Genomic DNA, 24,528 nt, shown 5'->3' with positions numbered 1-24,528 from the left:
AATCGATATTGTAATTTAAGTCTCTAGTCAACATAAACCTTTAAACTTTTTTTTAAACCAGCGACTACGCTCCTAAAGGCCTCTAGGGGTACTACGTTGTGTGCGGTTAAATTCGACCACCCATTTAGGTTACATAAAAAATGGAAAAAAACATTTTTTTTTGGGGGGGGGGGTATCATATTTTTAAAAATTTTAGTTTAAAAGGAAATTTTTTTCTAGGGGCTATTTTCAAAGAAGATACTTTATCTTTGGCTAATTTTCTTCGGAGGCGGGGTGGTACTTTTTTCTAAAATAGTTAAAAACCCTTTATAAGAGAACATGAAAATATGGTGGAAGATACAAGTAATACACCACCATATTGAGACAAAATTTTATGGCCTAAATAAGGCTACATTTTTAAAAGCGAAGCTTTTCTATAATTAGGGTCGGCCCGTCCGTACGTCCGTCACAGAGAGATAGCTTTTTTCGTCAATTTAGGCATGTTAGAATTGTCCTATCGATTTCAAACTTTGCATGGTGATTCCTGTAGTAGTTAGGTACGATTTAGAAAGCGTAGCAACTCTATAATCATTACCAGTTTGTCCGTACGTCCATTTTTTTGATTTTTTTTCTTTTTTAACAACAAATTTTTATGTGATCTAATCATACGATTGATCTGATTTTTGGTATATTGATTCCTGGGACAACGAAGTACAACGTTATAAGCAAAGCAACTCTATAATCAAGTCCTAAAAATGTCAGTATGTCCATAAACATTATCCTGTATCAAGTAGTTTATCAACAAATTTACTTACAATTTTGCTCCGATTCTTACACATTTATATTCTGATTATTCAGTTCTGACACTATACAAGTGGTAATGTTCGTTTGTCCTACTGTTTCAGTGCTTCGCTTTTATGGATGTTGTCATCCTTGTTTTTATACACATCAAGTTATTTTAAAATGTGTAACCAATCAGGATGATGATGGCGCAGAATCTGATGGGTCTCAAGAATAATTACAATTTACAGCAGCTATCATTCATCTTCGCATTGCATGTTTTTTGGAAGTGAAGAACTAAAAAGATTTTCAACAGCAAATATTATCCTGTATCTACAACTGAATAACCCTTATGTTATAGTACCTGTATTTGGTAAATTAAAATTATTCATTATCATTAAAATTTAATGAAATCTGTATAATCATAGAATCAAACAAGACTAAATGTTTGCTATTGTAATCTTTTTTATGTTCTTGTCGTGATATTTTGTTCTCATCAAATATATTTTTTTGTTTAAATGAGTTTTCTTTTATTTTACTTTGCCAGCGGTCACCAGGATCCAGGTAAGGTGACCAAATAAAAAAGTATCAATCATTAATCATGTTACTTGCTATGTCTAAATTACCTTGCCTAATCCATAATATAAAGTAACAGGATGTTTGTCTATTTGTACCGAAGAATCTCACTATCCGCTGAACGGATACGGTTCTTCTTTACAGGGGCTTCTCATAGGTCCTGGAATGGTTAAAAACTTTTTTTTTATCGTGACCGTGGCTCAACACGTAGCGCATCCGCTCGTCGTCGGGAAGGCGTTAGGTACGAATCTCTGTCCGACACCGCGTCATAACGAAAGATGTTAAAAAGATCCCCACTGCTGCTGTCAGATGCGCGACGTAATTGTTAAGGTAGGGGGTATGCTTAGACTCAAAACAGGCGCAACTCGTGACCATGCACAGTTGGGACTTCTCAGACAAAGGTCGTGCATCCCAGAGAGTTGGTTGTCAGATGGGCGAATTGACGCTTTAATCGTCACCCACTCTTCCAGAAAAAAATTACTTTATTTTCATCTCCAAAATAAAAAAAATAGATTATTTAATTCAACTTCCCTCATTCTCAAGTGCTCTACACACTTATTAAATTTAACCAACCAAAGAATTTTTTATCCAATCTTAACCAGACAAATGCCATCTAGCTAAAAAATATGCGTAGATTTCATTTCTGGCAACCAGAAAATCCAAATCGAATTCACGAGATCCAAAAAAGTTTCATTAAAAAAACCTTACACCAAAAATGACAAACAATAATTATAACGACGACTTAGTTTCTTTTTCCTGTTTAATACGAATATTGAAACTAATTTTCAGGCATGCATGTTTGTTGGTATAGTACTTTTTTTAGAAACCAAAATACAGACATATATAAAACTACAAAATTGTATATTAGTTACTAGAAAGATTATATTTTTTTCTTGCTTTAACCCATTAGTGCCGAACCGGGTTTTAAAACCCGGTGCCAGAAAATGTAAAAAAACCGGTTTTCGGCTTCATAATTGCATCATTCTCAGTATGAATCCCCCCTCTACTACCCTGGCTTTCATTTCCCCCTGGAGCAGGTAGTTTTGCTTACTTCCGTTTGCCGGTATAGATCAACAAAGTTTGAAAATCATGAAAATTCAAAATACCCCATCTAACTTTTTTGTTTTTATAGTAAAGTCGCTGATTTTTTTCGTTAAATCTAAAGTTTATTGACAAGTACATCTTTTTGTGAATTCGTTTGATTTAAATTATTATTTTTTATATGATTTTTTTATCGTTTTTTTACGCCCTATATAGGCCCGGTTCGGCATTTCCATTTTGAGTCTGAAATTTTTATTACCCGGTTTCACTAATAGATCTTTTTTGACAACAACAACAAAACAGGGTTTTTTTACCCGAAATCGCCGGCTAAACACGAAATTTGAAATAAATTGCTTCGTATTATACTTGTAGCTCTTTAGATTACATGAGGTTGTGTAGTTTTCAATTACGGATCGTATCAAAGTTCTAAAAAGTGTTCATCTCACTTTTGGCGTTCAAAAATTACATTTTTCGATTTTTGGTCAAAATAACCGGGTTTATACAGGTCAACCGGGTTTTAAAACTGGGGGAAAGCACCAAAAACGGGTGTTAATGCCTGGTTGGTATTTATGGCCAAGCCGAACCGGTTTTTTTTTGCAACTTTCCTGTGCACGCCACTAGAGCAAAACAAAAAAATACGAATTCCGTTTTGACCATTATAAAGCTTCCCTGAAACTTACAGCTCGATCGGCCCATAAAAGTGGCGCTCGGCACTAATGGGTTAAAACAACTTTTTGTACATAAAAACCCGTAATGTCTTCATTATTGACACAAACATGCATGCTGTATAGTTTTAAAAAAATTAGTCAAATAAAATACTGGCCATTTTTTGTTGAATTAAGAGGAATTTGATATTATTTTATTGATCGATTGCAATGAATTACGGAGCATTCTCGAAAATTGCGCTTTTGACACGTTTCTATAACCTGCCGTCACACGAGTTGAAATTTCCTAAAACTTACTTTAAATCAAAACGTTTTTTATATTCTCATTCGTTTTCATTTCACCGATAGAGTTAGTACTCTCTCTTTACATCGCTTTTTAAATACGTTTTCAACAGTAAGTTTTAGTTTTTTAGTGAATTATATATACTATTTCAACGTATTACATCATTTACTATTTTCAGTTGGGGATTTTATTTGCATTTGGGATTATTCGGGAGAATTTCAATAGTAAATGGAGATTGGTTCCTAAATACTTCTCGAATTCTTCGAATTTTCCCAATATTCTAACTCTTTTAGCTTACTTTTCGATGGATTCTTTAGTGATTTATGGAATATCGATCGATAAAAAATATTAATTGCAGCATAAGGAAACGAAATAAGACGTTTTTAATGGAATAACATGAAGTTACAAAATGGCCATTTTTTGTTGAATTAAGAGGAATTTGATATTATTTTATTGATCGATTGCAATGAATTACGGAGCATTCTCGAAAATTGCGCTTTTGACACGTTTCTATAACCTGCCATCACACGAGTTGAAATCTCCTAAAACTTACTTTAAATCAAAACGTTTTTTATATTCTCATTCGTTTTCATTTCACCGATAGAGTTAGTACTCTCTCTTTACATCGCTTTTTAAATACGTTTTCACCCACCCTCCCTAACCCCTTTTTTCATTATTATTATTGGAAAGTTTTTTACTTCTAATTTTTGTATTTTTACATCAATATTTATTTGTTCTAATTTGACATATTAAACTATTCATGTATCTACATTTTCTTTCAGATCATCGTTTTTTAAATTCTTAGTGATCATGACACCTTTTGAGTATTACAAACTAAGGAATGTCAGGACATTTCATTTTTGTAATCTCCGTGAACTTAAGGAGAGATTAACTTTTTGTCTTCTTTATTTTGTCACATATCACAGTGCCACAGACAGACATTTAATAGTCAGAGGAATGATTAATCGTGTGTTCATTCTTCGTGGTCAATTAGAGCAACTTAATCATGATTTTGAAGATTGTTTTTTAACCACCAAATCTGTTTATGATGAGTTTGGCCGAACTTTCAAAGAATTGTAAGCCGAATTTCGCACCACCTTGTCATGTCTTATTGACGAATAATTTACTAAATTTTCTTTTTCTTTTCTTATACAAAATTTCTTATTTTTCATAAATTTCCATAAGCAATTTTCTTAAATTTATTTCAATTTCTTCTTATTTAGATTTTTCTTTTTAAAATAACATTGTTAAAATTACAGCATGTATTTTTTGATTTTGCATGATTTTTCATAAATGTTTTTACTTTATATTGTTTTTCAATTCTTTTCACTTTTTTATTTTTCATCTTCAGAATTAAAATGCCTGTTCCTACAGGACATTCGCACAATTCCTCAGATGAGGATAATCCCCCCCCCCCGCACCTTCTACAGTGGTTTCTACCACAAATCTATCTAGAACCTATTCGGTTCCATTAAATGCCTCAGCTCCCTCTACGGTTGTAGCTCCAGGTCCTTCATCGGCTGCGCAAACTATTATTCCAAAGGATCCTAAAGATCCTTTAGGGTTAAATAACCTCCCTCCAGCCGGTTCGTATTTGCCGGGGATAGGTTTTGTGCCGCAAATGCATCAGCCGCCAAAAATGACAGCGCGACTTCAAGAGTCTGCAGCTTTAGCGCGACCATCGGTGTCTGCAGCTCCCCTTATTGAATCTGAAAGAGTCAAGATGCCTGCTAGACATGCTTCAGTGTCTTCAGGTAAACTTAATACTTAGTAAATCATAAATTTGATTCAATAATTTGGATTTTGAGTTCAATAATTTTTTCTTCTTCTTGGCAGTTTTTTACCCCCATAAAATTTTCTTTTTAGAAACTTTAATTTTTTCCCCTCTTTATTTTTTCTCTTTTTTACAGTTATAAGCCTTTTTTCTACTTTATTTCATTTCAACAAATTTTTATGTTTTCTTTAGATGATTTTTCCCCCAAACGCAAGAAGTCGAAAAAGAAGAAACGCTACCCAAGTAGTTCCTCTTCATCTAGTTCATTCTCCTCATCTTCGAGTTCTACGGAATCAGATGAACCTAAGAGGAAAAGAAAAGGTATTTTAATTAGACAAAATCCTTTCTTTCATGCATTTATTTTCATGAACTCCTAAATCTTAATGATATTATCACAGAAATTTATTTTAAATACAGTTTATTTTTTAAAATATAAATTTCTTAACACCTTATTTCTATAAGCACCGACTGAATATTTGACATTATTCTTTGGATTAATATTTCTTCATATATTCTTTCTTTAGGAAAGAAGAAGAAAAAGAAGAAAAGCAAGCGGCACTCGTCTGATTCAGACAGCAGCAGCCAGCTAGTAGGTGGCCGGAAAGCTCGACGTCGCCTCCGGCGAGCAGCAGAAATCCTGTCAGACCCACCAGCATGGATAGGAATGACTTCTGCGGACATACACGCCGAGCGGGAACGCTTATTCGAACATCTCAACGTAAGAAAAAACTTTAAAATTTTTGATCAATCATATATTTTTTAATATATGTAGGGGTTAATTAGTCCATTTTTAACAAAAAAGGGTAGTTACATTGGGTTAAGGGCATTTTTTCTAAATTTCATTATAAATTTTTCTCTATTCAACATTTTTTCGAATTTCTGTTTTGGAATATTAGTTTTTTGTTATTTTATCCACGTTATCTTTTTTACATTTAAAATTCTTTTCTTGGGAATCTCACATAGTTTTTTTCTATTCAGTCTTTGAATGAAAAGAACGACGTCTCCCTCACATTTTTAAAATGTGTCATAAGAGACACCTGCCGTTCTAAGAATTATGTCGAGGACGCTGCGAAGCGCCTTGTGGCTTTGAAGGCCCCCAAGAATCTGTTATACGACTTGCAGCAGTCGTTGCAAGCCTGTTACCAAGCAATAAAGGCAAGAACTTCAGATTTCTTTTCTTTTTTCGTCTTACATTAATCAAAACTATGTCATTCAATTTCTCAATTTATTTGAATCCGGCAGATAGAAACCAGTTCATTCTACATAAAAACTGTTTAGTATTAAAATTTTATCTAAGGATGTACAAGTATAGATTAGCATCAGTTTTATTGGCTCATGCACCCACGGAAAGATTTTTATAATATAGTACGTGAAATAACTATTCTTTCGTTCCAATTTATTTTTTCAATTTCATTTTTTTAAAAATATTTCTACGGCAACTTTCTTTTAATACAGCAGTTATCAGTATATTTTATTATAAAATTATCAAGATTTTCGTTTTATTTAGGTAGCTGAAAGCTCCATAGGATACATTGAACTGGCCTTTTCTAAAAATATCGGCCACGCCAACCGTGTAGCTCTAGCAGGTAACAGGCGCTACCTCACCTCACAGCAGCAGCGCATCTCGGACTCGTTACCTGACTTTCGAGGAGACTTTAGCCAAGGAGCACGTGGCGGCTTCTCTAACGGCCGGTTTAACCACAATGGAGGCTCAAACCCTCGGGGCAGAGGATCCAGAGGACGAGGTCGAGGAACTCTTCGCTGCCACGGTTGTAACGGCGAAGGACATAAAGTCGACGACTGTCCTTCCGCCAACTCTAAGTCATAAATCTAATCCTCTTTACACTATTCAAGATTTAAATTTACCAATACCTACCTCAGATATTCCTAATTTCCATATTTCTTCTTTAACAAATTTTTGTTTTACAGAAGATTATGATCATTATAAACGTTTATATGACATTCAAACAGATTTCTTATCTAGTTATTCTCCAGCTTATTCTATTCATTCGCTTACAGCAATTAATTTTTATAAAAATATTCTTAATGCACCACCTTTTGTTTTACAAACTCTTACCTTTGGATATCAACCAGGTAGATTATCGAGAATAATTCTTTTTATACTTACTTATATTACTTTTGTTAAACAAAATTTTTTACAATTATTCTCCATAATCTATCTTTTTTAATTTTTAAGTTTTTACATCTCCTGTGTTACCGTATTTCGAGAAGAACAACAATAGCGCTGTTCGCAATCCCGAATTTGTTCGTCAAGAAATTCAATCCTTGTTAGACAAAGGTATTATTGCTCAAATCGATCATCAGCCTTATTGTTGTTCGCCTCTTACGGTAGCTAGTAGAACATGTAGTTTAACTAACACAACTAAACTCAGGAAAATTCTTCGACACATAAATCATATTTTTCAATTTTCTTTATTTTTTCATTCCTTTTTTGATTCCCCTCAGTTTCTATATCCTTTTTTATAAAAAATTCTTTTTCTTTTTCATTCTTTTACACTACCTCTTGAAATATTTTTCCATTAAGTTTTTTCAAAATTTTTTTTTTTTTAATATTATTCTCTTTTCAAATTTTTCGAAGAATTTTCCTGCTTTTAGATTGTGCATCGATTTATCACGCCATATCAATCTACTTCTCCAGCCTGAGAACGTCTCTTTAAACGACATTAAGACAGTACTGCCTCGCATTTCTCAGGATGTATTTTTTACATCTTGGGACTTGCGGGGCATGTACCATCAAGTACATCTAGATCCTGCTGTTACTGAACTTTTCGGTTTTTGTTACAAGAATGCTGACAGTTCCTATTCTTTTTACAAATACCTGAGGCTTCCCTTCAGGGTTGCCTCAGCCGTATATTTAGTAGATGCCTTGATCCGTCCAGTCAAACATTTTTGTCACCGTCACAATATAGACATTAGTGTCTATATTGATGACGGTTTGACTGTCGAACTAAATTATTTTAAATGTCTTCTTAGTACACACTTTGTATTATCAGTTTTACTATGTGCAGGTTGGCATTTCCAACTTTCTAAATGTCAACTAGAACCTGTCCGTCGCATACAATATTTAGGTTTTATTCTCGATAGTAGTAAAATGATAATTTCCCTCCCCATCATAAAAATTCAAAAAGTTTTATTTCTTCTTGATAAAATTTTACTTGCTTTTGACTCCAATGATCCTGTAGATGTTAAAATTTTAGCCTCTTTTTTAGGCAAATTATGTCATGCATATTTTAGTCATGGAGATTTTATTCGTGTTATAGCTAGAAATTCTAACCATGCTCTAGGTGTTTACACCTCACAGTACGGTTGGAAAGGATCTTTGTTTGTTAATGCAGACATGTTTCAAGAATTGTCCCTCTGTAAAGAACATTTTGTTTCTTTAAACGGACAACCCATTCGCACTGAATCCAAAACAATAGAAGTTTTGTCCCCCCATCAAATTTCTTTTTTAATTGACAACATTGATCCTAATGATTTAAACAAACATTGTAATGTTTTCGTGTCGGACGCTTCCGACCATTCAGCCTTTTCCTTCAAAGCTGGAGATTGTAAAATTATTTCTGACTATTTATTTACTCCACAAGAGGCTGAATTATCTTCAGGCCATAGAGAACTTTTAAGCATTATTAAAGCTTTCGAACATTACAGCAATTATTTTGCTACTCTCAAAGGGCAATTGGTTATTTGGATAACAGATAGTATGTGTCTTTACTCTTTTTTGCGTATTGGAAGCCGTAATTTAGTTATTCAAAAATTGTTAATCCAATTAAAACTTTTGGAATTCCAATACGCAATTCGTATTTTACCTAAATGGATGCCCCGAGACAGCTCACTCATCACTTTAGCAGATTTAGGCTCTAAACTTTTTAAATCTTCTAATGAATTTGGAATTAGTTTAGATGATTTTCAATTTCTTCAAAGTTATTTTTCTATCAAATTTTCAATTGACTGTTTCGCAACATCTAAAAATTGCAAAGTAGAGAAATTTATTTCCCCTTTTCCACAACTAAATTGTGTCGATATTGACTTTTTTACAGTTTCCCTGACTAGTTCAGAATGTTACTACATCCACCCCCCAATTTCTCTACTTTCTCGTGTTTTTAATAAATTAAAATTGTATGATGATATAACAGCAGTAGTAGTTTTGCCCTCATGGCCGACGTACCCCTTTTGGAATTGTATTGTTAAAGGATCTTATTTTAATTCTTTTGTCAAAAATTTTCTTCTTTGGGATCCTTATTATATTGCTTCTACACCAAATAATTTTTTCAATGGCCACAAGACGTTTAAAACTCTCGCCTTATTGATTCACACCGGTAAAGAATATGCAATTCTTTTACCTCAATTTTAATTAATATATTTTTTAATGAACTGTACAAAATTTTTTCAGCATCTTAAAATGAGAACATCTTTCAAACACTCCACCGTTAATTATCATAAGTTTAATGCTTCTTTACAAACCCTTAAAGACAATAGACCTCTAGAGAAGAGAGGCCCTCTCTATTTTCCTTCAGTTTTAGAGAAATACAACCTTACGGAAAGAAGGAAACGTCACATAAAACTAACCGCGTCCTCAAGAACTAAGTCCACACAATTACTTCACAACCGTACTTTACGCCGTTTTGAAATTTTTTGCGGAAACAGAAATAAAACTCTGTTAAATTTCTCAAAGAAGGATTTAGCCGCTTACATAGAATTTTTAGAGGACTCCGCAGCTAAAAAATCCGCCGTAGTTGGTTTGGCAGGCGCCATAGACTTCCTCGCCAGCGCATTGGATATGAAATCCCCCTGGACCCCCCAAATAGAGAGAATGTACCAAGGTATCACGAGAAGAGCCTCAGCAGAACAGCCTCTAACCAAGAAAGCGCCTAAACTGCCCATCCAATATCTGACCATGGCTATTGATAGACACGTGACACCTTTTTTAAAGGATCCAGATCAGGTAATCAGCTTTCATACGGCTCATAAATCCTTTCTTCGAATAAAATTTTTTCTTAAATTTTTTACCATAGCTATTAGAAATTTTCGGACCAAACTAATTTCAATATACGGAGTTCTACACTTTTTTATTCCTTCATCTCACACTAATATTGTTTTCTAATAGAAATCTTATTTGTTCTTAAGATTCCAATTGTAACCCTCCGAGCGATCGTGGCTCAACACTTACAATACAGCTTGTGTGCTCGCATCTCCGACCTGCTGCGATTGAAGGCTTGTGATCTAGCGGTTACTACACTAGGAGACACTCCCGCGATGTCCATAACCTTCAGATCTTCTAAAACTGATCCTAGGTACTTATTTTTAATATTGGCAAGAAATTTTTCTTTAAAATTTTTTATACCTTTCCCAGATAATTTAGATTTTAATTCAAATTTTTAATTTCAAAGTTTATACAAAATTTCTTTTCTACCTTATTAGTTTAATTTCTTAGTTGAAATTTAAATTACGGTTACAAAACATTTTTTCTAGTTATCGTTTAATTACCATCTTATATACCTTAGAAATTTTGAAAGTTTTTACCATGGAAACCTTTTCCAAATTACAATTCTATTCTGCTTAAATTCCACAAAGTCTAATAAATTTTTTCAACTTTGTATCTCATCTAGAACATCATTGTTTAAATCTTTTTACACAAAGACATAAACATTATTTTTTCTAGATTCGAGGGTTCCACCAGTTATGTGATCTTCAACGGATCAGAGTACTGTCTTTATTCACTGCTAGTCCTGTATTATAACAGGCTCCGGTTATATTCATCAGATTCATCCTGCTTAGATACCAGCTACCTTCTGCCACGTACAGGAAATGGCACCACTTCGAAATCTTCTAGGCGAGTTTTTTAAGCATAATAAATTCACACATTTCTTTTACCTTTTTTATTTTCACAATTTTTATTAGTAATTATTTTTTAGAATCCTAGTTGCAGATGGACGTTACGCCATTTCAGCTTCTACCTTAATGAAGGATGTCAATTTAATTTATAGTAATCTAGGACTTAAGCATAAAATTACATCTAAATCTGCTAAAAGCTTAGGAGTGTCATCTGCTTTTAGATTAGGTATGAGCGATGATCATATCCGAGTCTTAGGCCGATGGCGCTCCATAGCTACAGCTCAACATTATCGAGCTATTGACGATACAACGCTAGTTGAAATATTTTCAAAAATTATGCTAAAATCCTCGAGCACAGCAGTCCCCAGGTCCTTAGCAGCTCTCACAGACCAGGCCTCCAATTCCATCACTTCACGGACGACACCTTCTTGGTCCTCCGCCCATTCAGCCTCTCTGAACCGCGCTCTTATTTTCCAAATTTTGTTAGCTTTGGGCTATCTAGACCCCCAAGGATGCCCTCTCAACAACGAAGGTTACCCGCTCCCACAAGAAGTTCCGGAGGTTAGAGCCAACGGCGAGGAATTCTTAGCCATCGAGTCCTCTCAGACTTTCATCGTGACTCTGCCTAATTAAGTCATTATACAATTTTGTATTATTTTTTACATATTATGTTTTTTATTTAAATCCTTTAATAAAACAAGATTTTTTAATTTCATATTAGTTCCTTCTTTCAGTATTTTTTCAGATTATTTTAAAATGATTCTTTTTTAAAGAAAAAAGATTTTTATAATAGCTACCTACCATCGAATTTATTAATCTTTCGATTTCGAACTGGTCTATTTATATCCGAACACTCTCACGAATTTCTTCATTTCATTTCGATTGGTTCCTAAATACTTCTCGAATTCTTCGAATTTTCCCAATATTCTAACTCTTTTAGCTTACTTTTCGATGGATTCTTTAGTGATTTATGGAATATCGATCGATAAAAAATATTAATTGCAGCATAAGGAAACGAAATAAGACGTTTTTAATGGAATAACATGAAGTTACAAAACTGATTAGAATACAAAGCAAGAAATAAAGGTTATCAACTCCCTATGAGCTTTTTGTGTTAAATAGAATTATTAATAAGAATAAAAGAGTTTCAAAAAAAAGTAAAATAACAAAATGTTAGGTGAATTGTTAATATTAAATCAATCAAAAAATGTTTTACATTTTTATAATTAATTTCAATAAAACATGTAAATGCTCAAGAAAGGTTATTTATAATTATGAATTCTACCAGACTAAAATATAAAAGTGGAAATAGTTTATGAAGACGACACAAAATGATTTTAAAAATTACTTATTTTTATCTTTTTTTTTTAATCTTTAACAATTTTAATGTTTTTATTATGTAAATATATAAAGTATTATTCAAACTTAAAGGATTTAATCTTTTTCTTTGTAATTTATATGTCAAAACAGTGTAAAAATGAAGTTCTTAATTACGAATTTTCAAATCATTAGATTTTAATACAATTTATTATAGAAATAAGAATAATTTCAACAAAAAAAAATTGCTACAAAAAGGCTTACTGTATTATTAAACTGACTTAATTGTATAATTGCATTCATTTTGTTTATTTACCTTGAAAAATGAGTGTTTAAGTGCTGCATTGGTTAAAATCAAACCTAAAAGTGCTCTTTATTCAGTGACAGAGTGAAAAAAATATATACCTTGTTATATAGTTTTTGATCTCTTTTTTTATATATTTTTATCTGATATGTATATCAAAATTTAAAAGTATCTATTTCATTAGATATTCATACTTTGCTAAAACGTCTTGGTTACTTTTTGCACTATATTTGCTCTAAAAAGGATTCCTTATCTGACTTTTACATTTAAAATGAAAGATTTTATGCCAATTTTTGTGTTGACTGTAGAAAAAAATAATTATTTTGTTTATATGCAATTTTCTATAATAAAATGTGAGAAATGCCTTTTTTCACATGTAGGGCGAAAAAAGTAACACTGAAAATATTTTTTACGTCTTAAGCATGTCCTAAACTCAAAGATAATATATAACTTTCATAAAAGATTTATTTCAGAATATGTCATTTAGGGCATAAAATTAATTTTGCAAATTAACATTGCAAATGTTTGCCAATAACTTTTAAAAATGCTTTCTGCGGATTTTCTAATTTACATGGGTGTTTTCTACACATTTTCCCCTTTCTAAAAATACCTTCCTCATAAAGATTGGCTTCCGGAAAGTATATACTTTCCGAAAATGATATGTGCCTAGAGGCCTCTAGGTTTATACGATTAACCATTTCAGAATAACATGTGAAGATAATTTATTTGTAAGAATTTGTTTAATACAACATTAAATACATGATACACATATAGAGGCAAATTTTTATTGAACAAAGAAAAACAAATACTGAAGGATATGTTCTTGGATATTATTTATTATCAAAAAGAATTGATGAACAATTTAAAACAATTTGCTCAGCTTCTGCCTGCACAGAATTCATATTGTAGATTTTAAATTTGAATTACAAAGCAAGGTTAAAACGTTATCAAGGGAGGAAGGGGACATTTGGCTGTATTTTTAGTTCTTAAAAGTTTTCGTAGACTTAACAACTTTGGGGACTTATTGAAAATTGCTAGGTTGGTTCAATAAGTTGAGTGTCCAAGCGTTTCAACTGCTAGTTGTCATCTTCAAAAGGGGTAATTTTGTGTACTGTCATTGGGGATATTTAACAATTTATTTGTTATTGTTTTATCCCTTTGGTCCCTGAGAGTTACCTATCTTATGATTGAAGGGTTGACCTATTTTGTAGATGGTTGCATCTTTAGACTGGACTACAACCTTTAGAGTTATGTTTGAACTAAATCTTGATAATGTACTCTAGTGGATAAATAGGTTCTTTGTATATTACGTCAGTATTGGTTAGGTCACATTGGGTGGCTCTGCAATGCAGGGTGAGGGTCCTTGGCAAAGCCACTATTTTTAACAATATTTTATTTATCAATATAGGAAAACACCTAAATATCATTTAACACGCGTTTTATATTCTTGTTTTTAAAAAATATACGTTTACAATATGATTCCTTGCATTGTTTACACGAGATGGCATGGTTGTAATGTACACAAACAGCTGTATCCCATGGCTCTGTGTACAGCGGAGAAGGGTTCGGAGAACTTGTCTCTGCTCCCAACAGCTGAAATATAGAACGTACAAATGTACGGTTATTTGATTGTTCATAAACAGCTGTATCCCAAATGTCAATTGTTTCCAACAGCTGAAACATATAAAGTCAGGTTTAAGGTATAACCAACAAGCGAAATAAATCTTAAATAATATTTAATTTTACGATATGTTGCCCACCAACGACAGCTGAAAAACACGTATAGGTTTCGTGATTTTTTGGGAACTAATTTCGTTGTTGTTATAAGTTGATAGAAAGCACATTTGTACGGTTATTTGATTGAATTGTAGTGTACATAAAAATTTGTTTGCCTTGGCCCAAAAAAATCGCAAAACATTACCATACACAGTTAGGACACTTAGACAAGGGTTACCCATTTAAATGGTTAGTTTTGCCCTTGACCCTGGTATAACGATCTAGCTTTTTATCACCGTAAAGTATCTGCAGAGAAGTATATCTGTAACAGGACATCCAGAATCCTACCTGTAAGGTTTCTTGTTCATTGCCAGCTTTTATTCTGGAACCAAAGTCAACACAATCCTGGTATTGAATTCAAATAAAAATTGAAGAAAACAATGAAATGATGAAAATTATACTTTTTTACTTTGGGTCAGGTTAGATTATCATCAATGTCAGAGCTGAATACGCGGAATTTAAATTTATAAGTCTCAATAAAATTGTAAGTAATTAAATACAGAATAATATTCAAGGTGATACTTACATTTTATAGAGATGCTTCATTTCTAATATTGTACTTTGTTGTCCTAGGAATCAGTATTCCATAAATCAACCTAACTACTGTAGAAATCACCATGTCAAGAAAGCGGTAGGACAATTCTAACATGCCTTAATTAACGACAAGAGCTTTCCGTTACAAACGGATGGACCGACCCTAATTATAGAAAATCTTCACTTATAAAATGGGATCTACTACAGTTCACGGTAAAATATTGCAGGTAACGAATATTGCCAAAAATCTATGAAATCTAGCTGCCAAACGGCTGAACGTACAGATCATACCCGCACACCATTTTAAGCGGTATAAGAAGGCCTACAAATAATAATAATCTGGAATAGCCCAAAATCCAATGATGCACAGGGAAAGCTTCACTGAAGAAAAAACGCGTAAAATAGGCCTTTTCGTGCATTTCCCTGCACTGCGAGATAATTATGTAATATTGATTTATGGCTTATGATGATTATTTGTTGGCCTTCTTATGCCGCTTAAAACAGTGTGCGGGCATGATCTGTACGTTCAGCCGTTTGGCAGCTAGCAGTCTTTGAAATTCATAGATTTTTGGCAATATTTGTTACCAGCAATATTTTACCGTGTACTGCAGTAGATCCTAAAAATGTTGTACCTCATCCCTCTGTTGTTGAAGGCTAGACTCAGAAATATGCAGTATCAAGTTTTCAGCTACCACCTTATCATAATAACTAGTCACGTTGTAAAGCATATATTTTATTTTTACGTTTCCCAGGACTATTGTTTATAAAATTATGAAATATAAATAATAATAAAAAGGAGGAAAGGTTATTTTTGTCTGTAGTTTTAGATTTTGATTACTACTACGTGTTGTAGTTTAGGGAAGATTCCCATGGGTTCCGGGTTATCTATATTGGATGGTTTCAGGCTATTTTTTCTGTCCTTCGTCACACCTACAAATACAAAGCCAGAAAAAAATGGAGGTATTTAAGGATTGTTGAAATGGATATAGGATATATGTAGATAACTTGATAGGAAAATTTGTCGTCAATTTTGGTTGCTATTATTGATTTCATTTGTTGGCCAGTTCGTTCATCCAGTAGGAGGAGAAGAATGTTGGGTATCGTTAATTAAATTAGCTGCATCACTTAAATACAGTACATAAAGATCTAGTGGGTGGGGGCGGTAAAGGGGTAATTTATTACCCCTTCCCCTCCAAAAAAAACTTTTATTTTTTAACTTTTAAGCCCCCTCCCCCAAACAAAAAAAGCTTGGAAGTCCTTGGGTGCGACATCCAAGTAATATATCAATTATTGTGTATTTCTGTACATAAAATCAAATAACATTTTTACTAGTTATTCCTTTGGTCTCCGACATTTGACTGAGTTCAGGGAGGCCATGGAAGAAACTGAGGAACCCTAAATTAACAAGGATCCATTAAATTCTATGAACTTGAAAGGTTGCCAACGGCCAAACGGCTGAAACTTAATATTATGTCATTACAAAATTTGAACAACATAAGAAATCCTACAAATTATCGGAAATAGCCATTACTCAATAACAGTTATTGCAGTGCACATAAATGCGCTAAAAAGACCTCATGCAGCTCATAAAGTACTCAGGAACATTTTCCTTGAACTGCACATCTAAAACATTATTTTAGTCCATAGAACACAAGTCAACCAATGGAAATTTAGGTCGACCTATTATTCAAAGGTTCTTTTTAATTGTGCTTTTTTAGATAGACCTTTAATAATTTTGTTGATTAATTATTTTTAAAGCTTGCAAAATACACAGCATATGGATACTGATATGATATTGATACTGCAGCAAAATTTAATGATAGAAAAATTCCTGTTTTTTAGGACATACTCACCATTTTCAATGACTAGAGTGGCTACACTAGATTTTACCCTCGAAGTTTGTTACAGTAATCTTTACGGATTGATTTGTATCTGTGTGTCAAGCCGCTAAATAAACTTACTACAAGTTGTTGGTTTTTAGAGGACAATGTTCCAGTCTTTTCTACTTTCTCCATGATTGGTGACTCTTGGATACCCCTTGAAATAAAGTATGCCATCAAGTAGCAGAAAAAAAGCATCTTATAGTGTCTCCAAAAAGGTGTACAAATTTTACAGCGCAATAGAGATAGTTCGGCCAAGCGCTTTAACATGTGTCTACTTGTTTTTGGAGACACTATAAGCTACTTCACATTAATCTATAATACAAAGTAGAACGATGTCTGTCTGTCCGTCTGTCCGTCTGTCTGTCTGTCCCTTAAGATCTCGGTAACCACTGAACCGATCGGATTCTACTCTTCAGGGTATATACCTATTGGTCCTGTGGTGGTTTTAAGCTATTTTCTTGGGGGGTGGGACACCCCCAACCCCCCAAAAACAAAAAAATCCCCCCCCCATTTTTTTTTTTTTTTTTTTTTTCTTAAGATTTCCTTAATCCTTTAACGAATTTCGCCTTAATTTTTTATCACCTCTTGGGGAAAAGCCCCTAGAGGCTAGGGGCGAAGCCGCTAGTATACTTACAAATTAAAGCCAAACTGACTGTATGTATGTTAAAATACATACTCAATGATCATATCGAAACACAATTAAAAGTTAAGTTTAGACCAAGAATATAAAGCGACAATGGATGAAAAATATATATATTTCATTTTCCCCTATGATGATATACAAAATAACCACTTCAATAAATTAAACTTACAAGTTGAAAAGCCTGAACACTAGTAATTTGGAACCAACCAATCAAATAGGATAAATCGTTATAAAACTTTGGGTACTAGTGTAACTTAAAGTCCTATGTCCCCTTCCTCCCTTTTATAAACTTTATACCTGGGAGGCGCCTCTGTCCAGAACCTATGGCTGTACACTCCAGACATCACCTGACCACCAGCATTTGATGCCGTTTTCAGTTTCCTTTAAACATTAAAAGTTCATAATGCAATTTAAAATATCAATAGATGAATAAATGGATCATGGAGAGAAAATGAAGTATCGGGTTTAGCTGTATTTTCACACTAGCCTTTCTTCTATTTCTAGCTACTGCTAGAGACTCTAACCATGCGGGGCCAATTTCTTAGCCATGCGAAGCATTCATTAACATTTACCTAACCTAAAATAACCTATCAAAAGCTTCTATGAAAATACGACGAGACCCGCTACTTCGTTTTCTTTCTATGATCCGAATAAATATAGCAGATCTAGATCCCTAATCAGTAAATTGAAATTATAAGAATACGGTAGGAAAAAAATTGCCATATTTATGGCTAGAAGTAATTTTTCTTTGCAATTTTTAATTATAAGTCAGCAATGAATTGTTGATTTCTTTGAATATAGATAAAATTAAATTAAAATCTTCTTTGCTAGAAGTTACACGGATTGTTGTTATTGACAGCCATTATAGGGTAACAAACCAAATAACATAGGGAAAAAAGGTCAACTTATGTGAATCAAACACTGTTATAAAGTCAAACATACATAAATAAATTCTTCGATGATCTGATAGCAAAAACGAATGAGGATATAGAACATAATTTTGTACATTTAGGGGCGTAGTAGAACCTTCGATAACCCAGAGGGTTTACTGGCCTTCTATGCCCACCAGGATGGAGGTATTACAAAAATTTTAAACTCTTAGTTGTGTGTCATATCCTTATTTAAATAGTCACTAAGTTGGAGCCCTCTATCTTTCACACACACAGAAATTGAGAAACAGAAGGGGGGGGGGGGACTTTTTAATACCCCGGCCGAAAAGGATTAGATAATAAGATAGATAAATTAAATACCTGTTAACCCTGTATACCCTATAGACTAGGTATCCAAGGACAGATAGGATAGCCAGAAGGATTGTACAGAGAATAGGTAGCAGGACAGAAGTCAATAGTTGATGCTGGGGCGATGTGGAATCATAGTCGTAAACCGTTCTGTACTCGCATCTATAAAGTGTACAACAATTTTATCAAATTTAAATTTCTTGGACAATTAGGCAAACTAATATAGGTGTAACATCTTAATAATTATATCGTTCAATATAAGTAATTAAATATTTCTGAATTTTGCCACCGATTAACATTTTTTTCTTTTATATTAAAAGAGCAGCTCGCGACTAAAGCGTACCCACTTGTCGATGGGGAGGTGTTAACTTCGCATATCGGCTCAAATGTTAGTAAGCGTAGGCGGAAAGCCTTGACCTACACTAGGCACAACTCCTTACCGGCCGTCAGGACAAAGGTCGTTCAATCAAAGGGTTGGTTATCTGCACTAGTCGTTATGTTGGTGCCTTGGGACCTAATATAAAAGTCTGACATTTTATTATTATTAACTGTCCTCAGAAAAATACTAGAACAGTCAATTTTTAACTTAATTGAGCTTTACTTTCATGGATATTGTTATCCTTGTTTATAAAAGATTTCCGTTACAACCTGTTTCCATTGAATCCTTTAGTACAGTAGCAAGCTATCTGTTGTTCACCTTAAAAATATTGGGTATACAATTAGGGCTCTTCAATCGCTGCTGCTTTCAGCTGCGCAGCCTAATTACGGCTCACCCTCGGCCGCATAGCATTGATAAGCCAACATATAAGCTAAAACGATATTTATAGGCCCCGTTTTTGGATATTTCTATTTCCTATATTTGTAACTTTTACCTCATAAATTGTACTAGTGGCTACGCCCCTAAAGGCCTCTATTTTTTTTTGAAGGGGGTAATTTTCTTCCAGGGGTGATCTATCTTAGGAGGGTGGTGGTACCTACCCCAAAAATAGTTATAAACCTTCCCGGGACCTACGAGAAGCTACCCTGTTAAGGAGAACCTGATCGGTTTAGCGGTTAGCGAGATCCTTCGTTACAAACAAACAGACATCGTTCTACTTTGTATTATAGACTAGCGGCTTCGCCCCTAGCCTCTAGGGGCTTGGCCCTAAGATGTGTGATTAAACCAATTTTTCGTGTTTAAATTTAAAAGAAAAATTTTTAAAAAAAATTTCTTTGGGGGGGGATTTTTTTTGGGGGGTTGGGGGTGTTCCACCCCCAAAGAAAATAGTTATAAACCTTCCCGTGGCCTATGAGAAGCTACCCTGTTAAGGAGAACCCGATCGGTTCATCGGTTAGCGAGATCCTTCGTTACAAACAAACAAACATCGTTCTACTTTGTATTATAGATAATTGGTCAGGGAGGGTGGGGAGGGGACATGGGACTGTAAATTATACTGTTACACAGAATTGTATAAAACTTTCTCTAATACGTTGGGTAGTTTTATCAAATCTTGATTGGTCGGTTCAAATATGCAGTGTCCAAACTTTTTAACCAATAACTATGTATATTCTGCAGAGAGGGTAATTTTGTTTATAATTATTAGGAAGATACATTAATTCATCGCAAAAGGCAAAGCAAAAAGATGCACAATGAACTATGATCTAATAAATTTGAAGATATTATTTGTTACCTTGGTAAATTGTATGAATACTGCAAGTCCCCCCATTGAGACAGTAACCATTTTCACAGGCTACACTTACTGTTCCATGTACATACAGTACACTAGACTCACTGGATACTCCTGAAATTAAAGTAAATAATATAGGAGGCATGAGCTATATTTAACTCTGTCCACACGATGGGGACCCTGTCCAGATTTTGCATTGTCTCTTTGAAATCAGCTAATAGCGTCGAAAATATGAACACAGGCGAGTCTCTTCATATGTTGTCTGAATTACATATCCTTATACATTCATTCACATGATATTTCAATTAGAATTAATATGGTGGATTCGCCTTTTCTTTAACGGTTAACCAATTATTTAGGTCCTTAAGGTTGCGCGCATCTGTAATACAAAGTATCATGATGTCTCTCCGTCCGTCTATCCGTCCGTCCCTTAAGATCTCGGTAACCACAGAACCGATCAGAAAATTTGCGAGTCATTCGCATGTAATTATATCTCTTGGGGCAAAGCTCCTAGAGACTAGGGGCAAAGCTGCTAGTGAATCTTATAGAAATGGAAGAGTGATGTGTTGGCAAATAAACAGGTGCAATGTATAAAGAATGAAATAAATTTTTCTGAAATGAATTTAAATACTGCCCATATGATAAACAATTTTTCAGTTATCCTAAAAGTAGTTTGCAAATCACAAATATTCTTATATAAAACTAACATGATGTTTGTGTGTGTATGTGTGTGTGTCTGTCTGTGCCGAAGGATCTTGCTAACCGATTGGGTTCTCCTTTACAATAAAGTTTTTCATAGGACCTGTTTATAACTGAAGGGCATAAAACATTTATTTATTAAATTGTATTATAGACAGTTTCCGCGAATATAAAATGAAAGAAAAAGAAAAACAGTTTAGTTAGCCCTGAGGGGCTGAAAGAACTGGCTAACAAAACTGGTATTAATTTTATGATTTTTATTTAATCATTCGTGTAAAATCTTCAGTAATACGATTCTATACTTGATATTTCATTATGGTTGAGAACCGGTTCTAATTCAGGGGATATTAATCGGTTTCGAAGCCATACTGGAAGTTTCCAAAACTGCAACCTTCTACCTGCTAAATTTGTAGCAATACATTTATAGTTTCCAGCAGTATCTGCAGATCCAACAACTTGCAATGTAGAACTTCTTTTATTTGATCTTATTCTGATAAACAAAACAAAATTATTTTATTCGGGGGGTTCTCCAAGGTTCAGTATTTGTACCAATATATTCCCTCTATTTTACAAAAACAAGGATGACAACAGCCATATTTGCGAAGCTCTTCAATCAGAAGGAAGAACAAACGAACAATAACTCTAATAGAGTGTCACAACTTAATAAGCAGAACATTAATTTGTAAGTCTAAACAAAACTGTAAATAAATTTGTTGCATAATTGCATAAATACAGGATACAGTAAACGGACATATTTTTATTTTTAGGATTTATCTATAGATATACATTGCTTATAATATTGTACCTTGTTGTCCTAGGAATTATTATGTAAAAAATCAAATAAATAGGATAAATATATTATACAATGAAAATTATGTCAAAAAAGATAAAAATCAGCATGTTCTAAATGGAAGTACTGACCTACTGGGAGTAATTATAGAGTTGTTATGCTGTATGATTTTAAAATGTTTTCCTAAACCTTGTAACTATTGGTCCAATTCATGGATTGTTCATCTATTTTTAATATATTACCTATAGACTTTGGAAGTATTGATGAATGTATCTTGAAAGGTCCATTGGAATGTTGGAATTGGATAAACAATCCGAGCAAGACGACATACTAACTTGGTCCATCTACAAGTTATATATTATATCAATATATGCGGTACTTAATATCTTAAGAGACTTTTATAGACAGACATGTTCTGCTTACACTCATTTTGCTATATCATCCTAGGAATTACCATCTAAAAAATTATAGAATAATTTTATCATGTCAAAATTTTATTTCTAATGTGTAAAATCGACGTACAGCCTTTCAGGTACAGATTATACTTTACTTTAAAAGTTGCACCTAATTGATACAGGAATCCTTATGCAAGGTTTAAAATCAATAAAATAGTGCATTTGAGTTTCTTATTAATACCTTATCATTACAGAAATCTAAATGTACGCGATAAGAACTTGAAAACAGAAATAGATGTAGCTAGAGCCTTTCCTGTTAAAAATAAAAGTGTATGATTCCACTTACTTGTTGAATCTAATTCCTACAGAGGCGACTAAAGGTTTCAAAACTGGTATTGATGTACAGTTCGTACAGGACATCTTTCTAACAACTTTCTGAACAAGTTTGTTGCTGCGCAGTGGTGGCATCCGGGAGATCAAACTGTTGTCTGAAAATCGATAGGAATTATTAAAATTATAATTGCATAACCTACCCGAGACCATTGCTATAAACGTAGGACTCGTTGTGAGGTCTTGGGATTGAGTCTCGGCTCAATACCGCGTCAAAACTAAAATGCGCGACATAATAGTTAGGGTAGGAGAAATGAATAGACCCTAAAAATGAGCGCAACAAGATCCCATGTAAAGTTAGTATGTCCAGAAAAAGTTCGTGCAATCAAAGGGTTAGTTGTGTGTAGAACATTGTTCTGAGCTGGATCTTTAAATCATTTAAAGATCCAGCGCTGGTAATTATGCGATTTTTGGTATAGGTACACTTAGATTAAAACCCTTGCAGTGAATCTACCTGACCAAATTATTTAAAATTTTAAATGATTTGTAAACCACAGATCTGTTCATGAGATCCTAATGGGCAAAATAACACGAATAGAACTAAATTACCTGAAAATTGTAGCATAAAAACATATCTTCGATTTCTTCTTAGTTTTCCACAAATCAAAGAATTTTGTTGTCTAATAATTATTTCTTTTGAAGATTTTAGTTGTTCTGGAATATTTTTGGGTACTTTGTGTAATTTTCTGATTCTATAACAAAAGAGTCCATATTTGAAAATATTCAAAGCAAAGCTTTTTCGCAATTAGAATGCGTTCGTAAACCCCTGGAAAGTATAAAATATCTGTGAACGCCACTGTTATCTATTTAAAACTATGGACGCTTTTCCTTAATGTTATCAGCGTAAATTCTTGTTCTCTTTTAATCTTTAAAATCTTTCCTATAATAAAGAATGTTTTTGTAATAACAGTCAGAAACATAGACGTCCTAAGGTGGGTGTAAAGGAACTTCTCCCCCCCCCCCCCCAAACATTGAAACCCCTCGTGTTACCTTCGAAATCCCTCATTTTTCCTCTTGAAACAAAAAGCTCGGACGTCCCAAGTCAAAAAAACAAAATATTTTACTCTTTTGGCAGAACAATTTAGATGTTAAATTGTTTTGCTTTTGTTAAGATGGGTATAACGAATTTTTGTAGGTTTACTTTTTAAAAAATGAACTAAAATTCTTCACAAAAGCATAAAACATGCTTACTAGAAATCTAATTAAATTTTTAACTAAACCTGTTAAAATACTTGGTTGGTTATACAGCATTTCTGAAACTTCTTTTTCTGACCTACAATAGATGAAAGGTCATATGGTTAATTAATTGATAAAAATATATTTATTAGGGCAATAATTTACTTGTGAATATTCAGCTGGCCTATGAATATTTTCTCAATAACTATCTAACAATGTTCACCTGTCTGCAATCTTATTAATTTGTAAATTTAAAATTACAAGCTTCGGTTGTCATAGATGTTGTCATCCTTGCTTAATACTTTTGTTTGATTAGAAGTTCTTTCTAAAATATCATTTAAATTACCTTTTTAAAGAACATTTTTCACTGTTACATTTAATCACAAACAATAAAAGCACAAAAATAAAAACAACAAGAGATTCATTATACAACCTTAAACGCATTTTTAACGATTTTTTTTATAACTTTTTAATATATTTTGTTTTATTTAAGTCCATTATGAGGTATATTTTAACATACTAGTATGTAGTGTTTATGTAGTGAGAGCAAAAATGTCAAATAATTAAAGTAAAATAATAGAGGGTGCACAAGCTATATGTAACTCTACCCACGGAGTTTAAATATCAGCCATTAGCGTTGAAAATCTAAACACATTCTGTACAAAAGAGCAGAAAGCAATTTGCAAGCAGACGAGAAAGGTACCCCCAACTTGGGTCTGGGTTATACATTTATGCTTATACATTTATTGTCGCGCATACAGAAAG

At 33.3% G+C, this 24,528-nt stretch overlaps 3 protein-coding genes across 4 annotated transcripts; 2 read left to right on the top strand and 1 right to left on the bottom strand.

The window, feature by feature from the left end:
• Positions 1-3,260: 3,260 nt before the first annotated feature.
• Positions 3,261-7,513, top strand: LOC145304037 (uncharacterized). Its single transcript, XM_080145800.1, has 5 exons — positions 3,261-5,078; positions 5,291-5,419; positions 5,623-5,816; positions 6,077-6,253; positions 6,606-7,513. Exons 1-5 carry the CDS (start codon positions 4,946-4,948, stop codon positions 6,924-6,926), a joined length of 954 nt encoding a protein of 317 aa, XP_080001926.1. The 5' UTR covers positions 3,261-4,945; the 3' UTR covers positions 6,927-7,513.
• Positions 7,514-7,568: 55 nt separating this feature from the next.
• Positions 7,569-11,620, top strand: LOC145304047 (uncharacterized). The gene is made up of 3 exons (XM_080145809.1): positions 7,569-10,061; positions 10,244-10,410; positions 10,779-11,620. Exons 1-3 carry the CDS (start codon positions 9,486-9,488, stop codon positions 10,960-10,962), a joined length of 927 nt encoding a protein of 308 aa, XP_080001935.1. The 5' UTR covers positions 7,569-9,485; the 3' UTR covers positions 10,963-11,620.
• Positions 11,621-13,277: 1,657 nt separating this feature from the next.
• On the bottom strand, positions 13,278-24,266 carry LOC145312700 (uncharacterized). 2 transcript variants are annotated; one of them, XM_080151959.1, is made up of 17 exons: positions 24,110-24,266; positions 23,808-23,860; positions 23,418-23,467; positions 23,137-23,281; positions 22,544-22,685; positions 22,045-22,146; positions 21,411-21,502; positions 20,317-20,427; positions 19,295-19,343; positions 18,659-18,808; positions 17,706-17,789; positions 16,844-16,919; positions 16,224-16,277; positions 15,515-15,580; positions 14,637-14,693; positions 14,057-14,165; positions 13,278-13,461 (listed from the first exon to the last, which is right to left on the bottom strand). In XM_080151959.1, the coding sequence occupies exons 1-17, from the start codon at positions 24,205-24,207 to the stop codon at positions 13,403-13,405; spliced, it is 1,497 nt and encodes a 498-aa protein (XP_080008085.1). In that variant the 5' UTR covers positions 24,208-24,266; the 3' UTR covers positions 13,278-13,402. The 2 variants fall into 2 exon arrangements, with proteins under 2 accessions (XP_080008085.1, XP_080008086.1); XM_080151960.1 differs by lacking the exons at positions 23,418-23,467; positions 24,110-24,266 and having other exon boundaries at positions 23,137-23,279; positions 23,808-23,837.
• Positions 24,267-24,528: the final 262 nt, after the last annotated feature.

Source organism: Acartia tonsa, chromosome 2 (assembly GCF_053477335.1).
Source record: "Acartia tonsa isolate MP-2025a chromosome 2, ASM5347733v1, whole genome shotgun sequence".
In the NCBI taxonomy this organism is placed as follows: domain Eukaryota; kingdom Metazoa; phylum Arthropoda; class Copepoda; order Calanoida; family Acartiidae; genus Acartia; species Acartia tonsa.
The sequence above is the reverse complement of the archived record's forward strand: the minus strand, read 5'-3'. Positions and strand labels throughout refer to the sequence as shown.

What these genes read in the sequence shown, in the direction of transcription:
- LOC145304047 (XM_080145809.1), top strand. Translation starts at nt 9,486, where the DNA reads ATGAACTGTACAAAATTTTTTCAGCATCTTAAAATGAGAACATCTTTC. An exon ending in TTTTAAAGGATCCAGATCAG is followed by an intron (nt 10,062 to 10,243) that starts GTAATCAGCTTT and finishes TTTGTTCTTAAG; the next exon opens with ATTCCAATTGTAACCCTCCG. An exon ending in TCTTCTAAAACTGATCCTAG is followed by an intron (nt 10,411 to 10,778) that starts GTACTTATTTTT and finishes TATTTTTTCTAG; the next exon opens with ATTCGAGGGTTCCACCAGTT.
- LOC145312700 (XM_080151959.1), bottom strand. Translation starts at nt 24,207, where the DNA reads ATGCGTTTAAGGTTGTATAATGAATCTCTTGTTGTTTTTATTTTTGTG. An exon ending in TGGACAGAGGCGCCTCCCAG is followed by an intron (nt 16,920 to 17,705) that starts GTATAAAGTTTA and finishes CTTTATTTCAAG; the next exon opens with GGGTATCCAAGAGTCACCAA. An exon ending in CTAAAAACCAACAACTTGTA is followed by an intron (nt 16,278 to 16,843) that starts GTAAGTTTATTT and finishes TTGTTAATTTAG; the next exon opens with GGTTCCTCAGTTTCTTCCAT.
- LOC145304037 (XM_080145800.1), top strand. Translation starts at nt 4,946, where the DNA reads ATGCATCAGCCGCCAAAAATGACAGCGCGACTTCAAGAGTCTGCAGCT. An exon ending in ACATGCTTCAGTGTCTTCAG is followed by an intron (nt 5,079 to 5,290) that starts GTAAACTTAATA and finishes TGTTTTCTTTAG; the next exon opens with ATGATTTTTCCCCCAAACGC. An exon ending in ACCTAAGAGGAAAAGAAAAG is followed by an intron (nt 5,420 to 5,622) that starts GTATTTTAATTA and finishes TTCTTTCTTTAG; the next exon opens with GAAAGAAGAAGAAAAAGAAG.